The sequence below is a fragment of the Sebastes umbrosus genome, chromosome 3 (assembly GCF_015220745.1).
Source record: "Sebastes umbrosus isolate fSebUmb1 chromosome 3, fSebUmb1.pri, whole genome shotgun sequence".
NCBI classification, from domain to species: domain Eukaryota; kingdom Metazoa; phylum Chordata; class Actinopteri; order Perciformes; family Sebastidae; genus Sebastes; species Sebastes umbrosus.
Genome location: NC_051271.1, coordinates 29,833,720 through 29,846,845, shown reverse-complemented (window position 1 = coordinate 29,846,845; position 13,126 = coordinate 29,833,720). Strand labels below are relative to the sequence as shown.

The window sequence follows — 13,126 nt, the reverse complement described above, 5'->3', positions numbered from 1 at the left end:
ACTTGCGATTTGTAGGTTGTAGCGGGCTCAGTCTTAAAGCTAGAGTGAAGATACTGGTATCACGCGAAACTAGAAAAACCTGAGGAATCCATTGGTACCAATTGGCATGGCCATTTTCAAAGGGGTCACTTGACCTCTGACCTCAAGATATGTGAATGAAAATGGGTTCTATGGGTACCCACGAGTCTCCCCTTTACAGACATGCCCACTTTATGATAATCACATGCAGTTTGGGGCAAGTCATAGTCAAGTCAGCACACTGAGACACTGACAGCTGTTGGGCTGCAGTTTACCATGTTATGATTTGAGCATATTTTTATGCTAAATGCAGTACCTGTGAGGGTTTCTGGACAATATTTGTCATTGTTTTGTGTTGTTAATTAATTTCCAATAATAAATATATACATACGTTTGCATAAAGCAGCATATTTGCCCACTCCCATGTTGATAAGAGTATTAAATACTTGACAAATCTCCCTTTAAGGTACATTTTGAACAGATAATCTAATGTGAATACATGCTATACTATCTGGGAAAATGTCAGTATTTTATGCAGCCTGGGAACAATATAAATGAAAGAACAGATGACAAAAAAACAAAGGAAAAATAAACCAGAGAAATAAATCAAAGCAATAAGCTTCAAGGCATGAAGCTCATAAACAATAAATAATGACAAACGGAAAGTAGTGCCCTTGAAAACAGCATGCACATGCAACACAAAGAAGCCTTCACACAGACAGAAGGGGAGAAGAAAGTAAAACACACTATTCATACCCCCACCACCATGTATTTTGCAATTGTCACTGATTGAAAGTTTAACATCTGTTTTGAGGATTTGAAGTTCATCACAATGTTTCTTTGACTGTCGCTGCTATAAACAGCAACATGATGAGAACCATTAAGTTTGACAGGCAAACAGGGATGACATATTGTACTGCAGAGCTGACAGATTATCTGTTCAGTACCTGATAACATACTATTGAAAAAAAAAAGCAATTACTGAGACTCCCTTTCTGCACCCCATACAGACAGAAAACACTCACTGTGTGACTTTGGGCGCCAGCAGGTTACGCAGCGCCTCACTCCTGACTATTGCCAGATCCCCACCGCGGTCTGAACACTGCTGTCGAGCGTCTGTCCAACTCAACTCCCCTGGAACGATCTGGAAACAGCGTGAGGACTCACCGTGGTACTCCCCTTCCTTTGGGCAGTAAGGGGAGGCTGGCAGAGGACAGAAAACATTCACGTGAGATGTTTTGAAGTCACACTTGCAACATCAAGTCAAGTAAATTTTATTAGCCCCAAATCACAAATCACAAATTTGCCTCAGGGGGCTTTACAATTTGTACAGGATACGACACCCTCTGTCCTTTACAGTACGACCCTCATGGAAAGATGTAATGATTATTTTATTGGTAAAAAAAATGATCGTCAAAAGACTTGACTTCTAGCTGATAAAAATGCCTTTTTGAAGCTTTCAAAAGTCAGAATACTGTACACTCCTGTTTTACATGGTGATAGGTACAAAAGCCTCAAGGTACAGAATTAATCCTACATTATATACATGTATACTGTACAGTCCATCATTACAATTCAAGGTGTTCACAAAGCCAACACTAGAAGTTGATGAGGGAAGAGTTGCTAAAGTCAAGAAGACAGGTCGGTAATTAGTTACTGTTAGTTTCCTTGTTCTTTTGAAGGGAGTTCTGCTGATAGAGACACCAGCTCAGAGCGGGACTGTGCACCCTGTGAGAGATTCATGACCTGCTTTAATCAAAAAAACAGACTGACCTACTTGTTGGCGTTATGTAAACTTCAAAGATAACATTAACTCACCGCTCGCTGTTTTTATTAAAAAAGAAACCAAATGTACGATTCCTGCCCAGGACTAGACGGCAGACAGACACAGTTAGCAACTAAGTGGTGAACTAAAAAGCCAGATATTTACCTCAGGAGTTGGTAGAGACCAAAAACTAAAAGAGAGTGAATATTGGACTTGCATTCATCAGGTGGACAGAGGCACGACTCCAAACGAATGCTATCGTTGACAAGCAACAAACAGGTTTAAAAACGCCTATGAATATCCTTCCATAATGTAATGTTGATGATTTATCCCTGCAAACTAAGTGATAATTAGGGAAGCATGGTGCTGATAAGTTTATGGACGGTCGATCAGTGTCATTAGCTGCTTAAAGCTTGTGTGTTTGTGTATCTCACCTTTGGCAACTTGGACACCATCCTTTGAGATCTTCCAGTCTACCTCCACTCCAACAGCACCCCAGCTCACAAGTGTGAACTCTAGGCTCTGATTGGCCACAGCAAGAGTTGGACAGCGCAGCTCCAGCTTGGGAGGAAGTGTCACGGTCACTTCTCCGCGTGCTGAACGTACCTGAACAAATGCAAATATGAAACAAGATTAGGCCTGTCAAAGTTAATGCGATAATAATAGTGTTAACGCAAATTCGTTTTAATGCCACTCAGTTCTTTAACGCATTTACACAACTTATGGTTTTTAGGTTGTAGAGGGCTCAGTTTTAAAGCTACAGTGAAGATACTATTAACATATTTAACTAAAAACGTAAGGGATCCATCGGTACCAACCATGTCATACTAGCTTGTCGCAAAGGAGGTTAAATAACGCTCCACACTTACACTAAATTTTGGCGAGGAAAAACTGACATGGCCATTTTCAAAGGGGTCCCTTGACCTCTGACCTCAAAATATGTGAATGTAAATGGGTTCTATGGGTACCCACGAGTCTCCCCTTTACAGACATGCCCACTTTATGATAATCACATGCAGTTTGGGGCAAATTATTGCCTGTTGGGCTGCAGTTTGCCATGTTATGATTTGAGCATATTTGTTATGCTAAATGCAGTACCTGTGAGGGTTTCTGGACAATATTTGTTATTATTTTGTTTTGTTAATAAATTTCGGATAATAAATATATACAAACATTTGCATAAAGCAAGCATTTGCCCACTCCCATGTTGATAAGAGTATTAAATACTTGACAAATCCCTTTAAGGTACATTTTGAACAAATATAAATTGTGTGATTAATTTGCAATTAATTGCGATTAACTATGGACAATTATGCGATTAATCATGATTCAATATTTGAATCGATTGACAGCCCTAAACAAAATATTAAAATCACGCCATTATGTTGAAAAACTTGAGAAAAAAAAAGTTTTTTTATAATATTGTGTAAAAAAATGAAACAATTATTTCCTATTTTTTCTCACTCACCTCCTTGAGTCCAGCCCAGGCCATCAAACTGACCGCATAACGTCCCGGAAGTCCGTATTTGTGAGTTGCTGTGGTGACATCTGTTCCTGTAGTGTTGACCCGAGACGAAAGGTCACCAAAGTCCCAGGACATTGTCACCGGAGTGACAGAGGACCCAGCGGAGAAACTGATGCGGTCGTGGACACTTTGCAGTGGGAGAGGTCTCAGTGAGACCGCGAAGTCCACCGCAAACACGTCCTGAGCCAGAGTCCACCCACATCCCTGTGCATAGAAGGAACCATGTGAGGAAGAGGAGGCTTTTGTGGGTCACAAGCACAAGTATTTAAAAGTCAAATAAAACCTTCCTCACTGTTAATTGTTAAGATGTTTGTGGTTTTTAGTATTATTTTTATGGTTTTAAATAAATAAAACTTATGAACTGCTTCGATTTAAAATAAACAAATTTGATTTTCAGCTGTAGTCTTGGATTACATCTCTTGAATTGCTCTCTACAGCAGCCCTGTGGGAAACTGAGTCTGAGGATGTCGGGAAGTCATTCAAGCCACAGACGGAAGTTGTTGGTAGATTACAGGAAGCTTTAGAGGAAATCCTGAATGTTGTGTTTACAAAAAGAGGAAACAAAGCAAGAGGAGGAAACTCCACTAAAGGAGCTCTTTGACATCTGAAGATCTCTGAAACCACTGTGTGCTGCATACCTTCATAACATGGGGGTTTGTACAGGCAGCAGAACACTGAGATTCGCTGATGAAGTTCGGCTCGGAGTTTGTGCTGCAGAGGCACTCGTGGCTCTCCCCCAAGCCCCCGTAGCGGTGTGATGCAGCAAAACACACACTGTTGCACTGTTCACGTGTGAAGTTTCCGGGTGTGGAGGAAGAGAAGATAACAAGCTCGCTCCCTCCTCCACTGCTGCTGTCCTCAAGACAAGCTGCATAGTTGAGACCTGGAGAAGAAGGATAAGAAGAAACGGTTATCAGTCAACGCAGCGCAAATATATTTATTCTCATATCTCATTTATAACTTTAATCAGCATCAGACATTCTCTGTCAAACCAGCAAAAGAGATCAAAAAAGGTCAGCTTGTGAGTAGTTTATTCCTCTGACGTCTGAATTCGTCACCACAAGGATTGCATAACATTACTTTTGGCCTTGAGTCAATTTTGGATTTGAGTTTAAAAACCCCAAAAGTGGTTCACATTTGTTGAGCATTTTCATGGCCTTTTGTGGCTAATTATCAAGTGCACGTGCTTGATGTCTTTCTTTCCCTGAGTTCAGCTTGCTAGAAAGACTTAATTTTAGTTCCAGGACATCCCTCAACTACTTCTATCATGGTATACATGAAAGGCAGGATGGGTTCTCTGCCAAACAGGGAAAGGAGATTAACGAAAAAAGGTTTTTGTAAGAGATTTGGAAGTTTTGTGACATGTAAATGTAACATGTGCAAGTGTCTGCATTAGCATCCATGTGCATCGTACCACAGGTGAGCAGGCTGATGTTGAGCAGGGGTTGGTGGCGCAGCTCAGGAGGGTGGTTACAGATCATGGCGTCCGGCCGTCGAACTCGCACCCCTTTCTCCTGCAGCCAGCTGACCAGCCGGAACAACTTACAGTCACAATCAAATGGGTTACTGCTCAGGTCACTAGAGGAGAGGAGGACATGTTAACAGATAATGTTAGCACAACCACAGCAAATGATATAACAACACTCAAAAAAAGGTTTTACACAGCTTTTGCATCAAAAATAATACGCCAACATTTTTGTAAAATACACTTGTTTGCTGACTTAATGGATGTTTGATGACAGAAATAATATCAGTTGGCTAATGGTTAGCATAACATCTATCTCCTGCCAAAAGTTGTAAAATACACCATCCAACAAAAACAAAATGATCCTTTCAGATGTTGTACTGTATCTTGGTTGCTGGCACATTAGCAGGGTTGGAAATTAGCACCAGCCACATGTTGGTTAAAATGCAAGTGGCTGCTAGATTTTGGAATCCACCAGCCACAGCGGCAGGTGGACAAAAAAGTTAATTTCCAACACTGCACATTGGTCACGTTGTTCAGAGTTAGAAAAGTATGAAAAGCCAAAGCTTCACCATAAGACAAGGACTTCTGGAGGCTGCGTCTGCGCCCAGCTGTCTTTGGTCAGTAGCGTTATGAGCTAATGATTAATTAAACCATAATGTCAATATCACAAGATACAAAGTGCAGTTCAATATAACATCTTTGGAGGAGTTGGAAGTAAATTCTCTCTGGGAGAAACGTGTTCTCCAGAAGGCCAAAAACATTATTAATCACGACCACATCCTGTCCAGTGAATTTACACTACTGCCTTCAGGACGGCGCTATCTGCCGCCTCCCAGAAAGACAAACCGCTACTCCAAGTCGTTCATCCCTTCCGCCATTAAACTGCTAAACGCAGAGTAGCTATCTTGAATGAACGATAACAAAAAACATTTATTTACTTGAATGTAAAGTTATTTTGCACTAACCATATGATGGTTGTCCGTGTTTTGCAATTAGGTACATTCCTGGAATGTAATTTGCAATGTGCAATACTCTTGGCACTTTATTCTATTTATTCCTTTATTCTTCCATCTCGTCTTGTTTTTATTCTTGTATTTATTGTTTTTATTGAGAATGTTTTTATTCTTGTACTTTTATTGATCTGCACCTCCCCATATGCCACCTACTGTGTTCCCTCTGTCATTGATGATTGTGCAGTATGAAGGTGGACTGCAGAAACTGAATCGCCCTTCGGGGATAAATAAAGCTATCTGTATCTGTAATAACCGTTTGCAACCCCTTGCTTACAGACGTTTTACATGGCAAAGTTCATACTATACAACTTTCACAGTCGTCAGATCTCCGTACAGTTCACATTATACAACTTGCTGTCTTGTAATCGGGAGTCTTGAAGTCGTTGTGGTTTTGACACTACATGACTGACTGGAGACAGGGGGTCACACACTACAAGATCTTTCACCAGGGGAGGAATCCCCGATGAGGTTTCCAAACTACATTTTGGCACAAAAACACTTGAGAAATACATGATAAATGAACCATACGTGAGACACACAACTGATGTTGTTGGCATATGTGATCACAAAATAGCCTGTTTCCATCGGTTTCCACACGTCTATTTTTTTATTTATTCAACAACAACTTTGCTCCGTGTTGCAAATGCAACACATACAGTAAGTTCCTGTTGTTAGAGGCAAATCCTCCTCCGCCAGGTTTCCCCTCAACCCGTGTCTCGCGCTCTCATTGGCTGTAGCTCATGGCCGGAGTCCCCGACAGGTCCAGATATTTAGCATGCTAGATATCTGGAATGTGTCTGTGAGGCATCAGCGAGCGTCGGAGAGCCTCTCGGCACGCGTCTTTGAGCAGTTCACACATGAGGCTCGAAAGCCAACGTGACCTTGGACATATCAGAATGTCTGCCATAGAAAAGCTGCACTCCTTTTCTATGGCAGACTAGAGAAATAATGCCAATGAAGTTAAAAGGCATAGAGTATGAAGGGAAATTATGGGACACGAAGAAGAAATGGTGATGGGAAAGACAGATGAAAAGGAGAAAAAAAAATATTCGGGAGTCAAGGATGAATACATGGAGCAAGGGATGGAAGGAGGAAAGAAAGACCAATAACATTATATGACATGTGTCTATTACCGACCAGCCTATTTAGCTTCGCTCTGCTACACTCTGCACAAGAAGAACTCATATAAAGTCCTGGTGAGGAATAATTACTACTCACTGCCTTCCACTCCAGTCTGAAATAAAGCTTCACTCATCTTGTGTAGGCGAGCTAACTGGAAACGCGCTGCTTATTTAAGCATGTGTGATCAGATGTACGCGTTTGTTTGGACATATGCTTCTATATGTGAGTGTATAAATAGGGTCTATTTATATGTGATTTATCATGTCATATGTCTATATTAATTGGGGGAAACAAATAGATACAGAGAGAAAAGAAAACAATGAAGTGTGATTACTTACATTTGTGTTAAATTGCAGAGGTTGTCGCATATTCTTTCTTCTATGGTGGTGATTTGATTGTTACTCAAATCGCTGATGGAAACAGAAGACACAAATTGCTGTTGACATCAAAACAAGTATTTTTTGATTGCACTAATTTGTGGCAATAACTGTGATACCGTCATTGTGGCAAAATGAATGTGGTGTGGCTTTGCCATCGACTAAAAAAAACATGAAGCCAATAATTGAGTCATTGGATGAAGGAAGATGTGAAACTGCTTCTTCTACATTATCCGACCGTAAACTGATGCAGTCACGCAGTGACATTTAGATTTGTGTTGATCAAAGAAGACATTCTCACGTCCTCTTTACAAAAAATAATGACTCTTATAACTCAAGATATATAACACAACACAAAACCGAGTGATTGAAAAACAAACTAAGCGCCAAACAAGTGAAGTGCTGAGTAAGGGATAGCATTCAGACTTGATGTTTCTTTCTGCTTTGTTTCCATGCTTCGCTCTCGTTTTCTTTACTCCTTCTCCACTCATGATCTCCTTCTCCCTCCCTCTCTTCTCCATCCAGTAGGCTACATAATGGGGCCGTTGTGTGGTGGTTTTGGAAGGAGCTGATGGAAACCACCAGAGTCCTCTCTCAACACACGCACACACACACACACATGTGCTTAAACGCCCATTCAATGGGTGGAAGAAATAAGGTAATGGATGGAGGAAGGGAGAGATGGAACGAGGGGTGGAGGGAGGTAGCGGGAGCCTGGAGCAGTAAGCTGTAATTGAACTTAATCACGCTGTGATTGGTGTGTGTGCGTGCGTGTGTGTATATGTGTGTGTGCAGTATATAGTTTGTGTGTTTTTTTGTGTGAATGCTTGCTGGTCCAGCTAGCTTACACCAGGGATTTCTGCCTACTTAAATCCAGACTAAACCAAGCCTTTCTCCCTACTGCTTTCTTTTTCTTTTTCATCTCCCTCATCCTCCTCAACCTCCTCTCCTCTCGACCTTGGGTTTGCCAGGTCCTTATCTTCTCTTTGTACTCACAGGATTGACAGCGGCCCACAGCAGAATACTCCTCTGGGAAGAACATTGATCCTGTTCCCTTGAAGATACCTTAAAGATAAAGATCAATACATATATAGTTAGATAGATTGACATAACTTGGATGGAGATAGACTGGGTTGAAGATACCTTAAAGATAGACTTTTATATATATATATATATATATATATATATATATATAGAGAGTTAGATAGATCGACAGGAATGAAGATAGATTGGGTGTAGGTGAAACTATGTGAAACACATAATGCTGAGCGTACTCACAGCTCTCGGAGGCCAGTGAGGCGATCTAGCAGGCTGGTATCAAGGGAGGAGATGTGGTTCTTGGAAAGATCTCTGCGGGAACAAACCAACATGTCCACATTTAAAATGCATGACGGGGAAAGATGATTGCAGGCGCACACTCTCACACAGTATCGTCAGACGTTACAAGTCATTTACCATTTAATGTGGCTGCGTAAGTGCTGGGAAATTAAATGTAACGATAGCAAAGGAGAGAGAAAGGAGAGACACGTTTAGCTCGAAGGAAAAGAGGTAAAGATGAGTAAAATCAGACACATTCAATATGACGTAGATGTGACAAAGAACAATACTGGGAAAAATTACAGGATTTTCTGGATAACATTTTCTTTGAGATGGCACATTTCAATACAGTTGAGGTCACATATCATAACTATCAACTTTTTTAGGAACTACAAAAGTGGTTGAAATTGGTGACCTTTGAATATTTTTCAGTTCATTCAGTCAATGTTTTTACCAGTCCGTGGGGTCAGTGAACTTGGCATGTAAGTTACAGTAATTCCTTTAATTAGATGGCAGCCAGGATTGGAAATGAACTTTTTGGTCCAGCTGCCACTGTGACTGATGGATTCCAAAATCTAGCAGCCACTCAATAGATTACTAATGTTTTTTTGGCTGGTGAGTGAAGCAAATCTAACAGCCACTTGCATATTTTACCAGTATTTGGCTGGTGGCCGGTGCTAATTTCCAACCCTGGCAGCCAGTAGAGAGTGACAGAAAATGTCTCCAAACTTTTTGCCTCTGAGAGCTAATTTGACAAAATGATAGTGGCTGAGAGTCACTCATAGCAACGAGTTAAAGATCGCCAATAGCCTTCATCATTTCTGTCTTACTTTTAAGGTCCTTTAATAACGTTTCTGTGCTTCGTTAGGATGTGCGCCACTAAACGAAGCCTCTGTTGCTTCGTTTGCCGTCTTCGTCAGTTTGGTAAACAGAGTGTCATCTTTTAAGTGTTGCTTTCAGCTCCTTTAACGGTACTTCCTCTGTTAGTAGACGGCTAACGGTTAGCTGCCAGCCGGAAAGTCCCATGAAAGTTACTTAAGGACTTTGGTGAAGTGGCGCTCGGCGTTAACGTCCCATCTTTTATCGACTGACACCGTAAATGAGACACACACATTATCATTCACATATGTGAAAAAAAACCTCTGTTACCCATTCCTCATGAAAACAGTAGATTTTGCCTTTTATTCGCCTGGCTTTTACAGCGGCCATTGTCAAATCTGCTGCGCGCTTGCTCGTCTGCTAACATCGCCTAATGTTAAGACGTCACTCTAGTAACCACAAGTGAAAGCAGCGGAACTCGTTTAATTGGGTCGTGTCTCCAAGGTAACCCGCAAATTGCGAAATTTGATCTGCAAAAACGTGCAAAAACTCTTTAAAACCATGTAATGGTCTAAATATTGTATGTTTGTGACATCACAAATGGACAGAAATCCTAACGGCTTGTTTCAAACGCACAATTTCTGAATACGGGCTGTGTGTATTTCTCTGTATATTGAGCGTTTTGATAGTTTAACAGTATTTATATAGCACTTGAACCTGCTTTATAATATAAAAGACATGAAAATCTCACTTTTTACAATATGGGACCTTTAACCATCTCGCGAGAGTTTCCCCAGCTTGCGGGTTCCCTTCTAGACTATACAGTTTAATTGACAGCTGATTGGCAAATAATCATTTTGTGTCTGTAGGGGATGTCTGCGAATTTGATTGGATAGGAATTTAAACAGCTTTACAAAGTGAACTTGTGTTATCAAACTTCTGTACATAATCTTTGAACATTTAGCCATTCCAATAGACACAAGGAGTTAAAGCCCACTGCCCTAAAGCTACCAAACACCCCAAGTAACATGTAATTCATTTATCAAAATTAAATAATGAAAATCATCCAAATTAAAAGGGCACTCTTTCATGAAGTTGGGGGATTCACGTGAGACAGATTTTTAACAGAATGGTCTAAATCAAAGATGCAGCAAAAACACAAGATCCTACATTTCTCATAATGCAACCAATATCAAACATTTGCATGACTCTTCCTGCCGAGTAAATGCCAACTTTCAAACATGTAGTTTGTAACAATGGCTTTGTTTGTAAAAAAAAAAAAAAATGAGTAACCTGACCTTTAGGTGTAAAAGTAATAAAAGTAATAAATAAGTAATAAAGTAATAAAATGTTCAAGTGACACGTTGAGTCAAGTTTACTTAAATCATAGCTTCAGCTAAGAAACGCTTACCATTATTAAACCATACTGAGGCCAAAATGATGTCTTTCAGCTTTAAACCTCCAGTGACAATGAAGCCGTGAGGTTGCCCAATAATGTGATAAGTGGTTTAATTTGTCTAATTGCGTTTGTGAGTTACTGGGAATGATTTCCAATTAAACAGTAGGAAATAAACCCCTGCGGAAGAAGACGACTGATGAGGAATCTACTGTAAATGTCACCCGCCCACATTCATACATTCATGTATGGCACTTCATTAAATCATAGATTTCCTTTTCGTTTGTTTGTTTCTTTATTTAAAATGAAAAAATGTATATACAATATATATAATTTGCAAGGAAATGTGAAGGAGAATTGCTTAAAAACACTGTTTTGTCTAGATGCTTTTGATGTTTTATGTAAAGCACTTTGAATTGCCTTGTTGCTTAAATGTGTTATAAACTTGCAAGCAGACACACATTCTTCAACTATGTTAGAGCACATTTGATTTTCATCCTTTCATTTAAAAATACGTAATTATTGGAAAATAATTAGGGTTGTCAAAGTTAATGCAATAATAACGTGTTAACGCAGATTAGTTTTAACGTCACTAATTTCTTTAATGCATTAACGTAATCGGTTCAGAGGTTGTATGGTTTTTGTATCAAAACTAGAGTGAAGATACTGGCATCATATGAAACTAGAAAACCTAAGGAATTCATTTGTACCAACCATGTCATACTAGCGTATCACCAAGGTGGCTAAATAACGCTCCAAACTTACGCTAAATTTTGGTGAGGAAAAACTGTCATGGCCATTTTCAAAGGGCTCCCTTGACCTCTGACCTCAAGATATGTGAATGAAAATGGGTTCTATGGGTACCCACGAGTCTCCCCTTTACAGACATGCCCACTTTATGATAATCACATGCAGTTTGGGGCAAGTCCTAGTCAAGTCAGCACACTGACACACTGACAGCTGTTGTTGCCTGTTGGGCTGCAGTTTGCCATGTTATGATTTGAGCATTTTTTTTAATGCTAAATACAGTACCTGTGAGGGTTTCTGGACAATATTTGTCATTATTTTGTGTTATTAAATGATTTACAATAATAAATATATATACAAATGTGCATAAAGCAGCATATTTGCCTACAATCATGTTGATAAGAGTATTAAATACTTGACAAATCTTTCTTTAAGGTACATTTTGAACAGATTAAAAAAATGTGAAATAAATTTGCAATTAATAAAACGATTAACTATGGACAATCATGCAATTAATCGCAAATAAATATTTTAATCGACTGACAGCCCTAAAAATATTACAAATGCACAAACCTGACCAATAGGCCTACTAGAGTCTGAGGCCAGTACTGATATCAATATTGAACTGTACACTGCATACACTGTGTTAACGGTATGTACAGTACACAGAAGCTAAACACTACCATACCTGGAGTCAGTGAGACACCAGCAGAGGAACGAGTCAGGAAATGAGAAAACTGAATTGGTTGAACTGTGGAGGTGAGTCGCCAAGACAAGGAGAGCAGAGACGAGGAGGAAGCAGCAAGACAGAGTCAAAGTTAAGTGGCTTCGGCCTCTTGGGTGTGCACACAGCAAAGCCTCCGCTGCATGTGAGAACGGGGCAAAAGCGGAGAGAAAAAACAACAACAACAAGGAGCCAGGAGACAAGAAGCCAGAGGTTGTAAGAGGACAAAACGCACCGTGTGTGTATATGAGAGAAACGACAAGATACTGCTGGCCTTGAGTGTGTTCAGTAGACACTAATTTCACGGCAACAATTAAAAATCAAAGTCTAAGACAGGAAAATGTGTGTTTGAGTGTATGGGAATGTAGACCCCTTTCTTCTCTCTCTCTATTTCTTTCTATGTGTGTGTGTGTGTGTGTGAACAGAGCAGGACGCCCACTCCCAAAAGGAAACATCTGTACATTCCAGACAAGCTGTGTAAGAAAGATGGAGGCCGAGAGAGAGAGAGAGAGAGAGAGAGAGAGAGAGAGAGAGAGATCTCTGCTAAACCCATCAGCAGATGAAACAGGACAACATTTAGATGCTCCACCCACGAGCTGATCATTCACACATTAGGCTGACACCTCTCCTGATGTAATGCTTTCAACATCGATGCCAGGTGTGTGTGTACATCTCCGCTGTGTATGGAAAGATTCTTTCTGACCTCACGGGCGACGCTGCATAGACAAGAAGAGATTAAGTAGAGAGAAAGTGTGTGTGTGTGTGTGTGTGTTTAACATGACCATATAATGTGACCTTCACCATGTCTATTAGCAACAGGCTCCCGTTCTCTCAG

General features: G+C 40.3%; 1 protein-coding gene across 1 annotated transcript in view; it reads right to left on the bottom strand.

The window, feature by feature from the left end:
• The window catches only part of pkd1a (polycystic kidney disease 1a), a 76,136-nt gene that overhangs the window by 44,006 nt on the left and 19,004 nt on the right, over positions 1-13,126 (bottom strand). Inside the window, exons 2-9 of the mRNA XM_037765020.1 lie at positions 8,567-8,638; positions 8,285-8,353; positions 7,250-7,321; positions 4,723-4,886; positions 3,947-4,191; positions 3,252-3,512; positions 2,218-2,389; positions 1,044-1,221 (exon numbers count right to left, since the gene is read on the bottom strand). Coding sequence (XP_037620948.1) covers positions 1,044-1,221; positions 2,218-2,389; positions 3,252-3,512; positions 3,947-4,191; positions 4,723-4,886; positions 7,250-7,321; positions 8,285-8,353; positions 8,567-8,638 — 1,233 coding nt within the window. The remainder of the gene's footprint in view (positions 1-1,043; positions 1,222-2,217; positions 2,390-3,251; positions 3,513-3,946; positions 4,192-4,722; positions 4,887-7,249; positions 7,322-8,284; positions 8,354-8,566; positions 8,639-13,126) is intronic.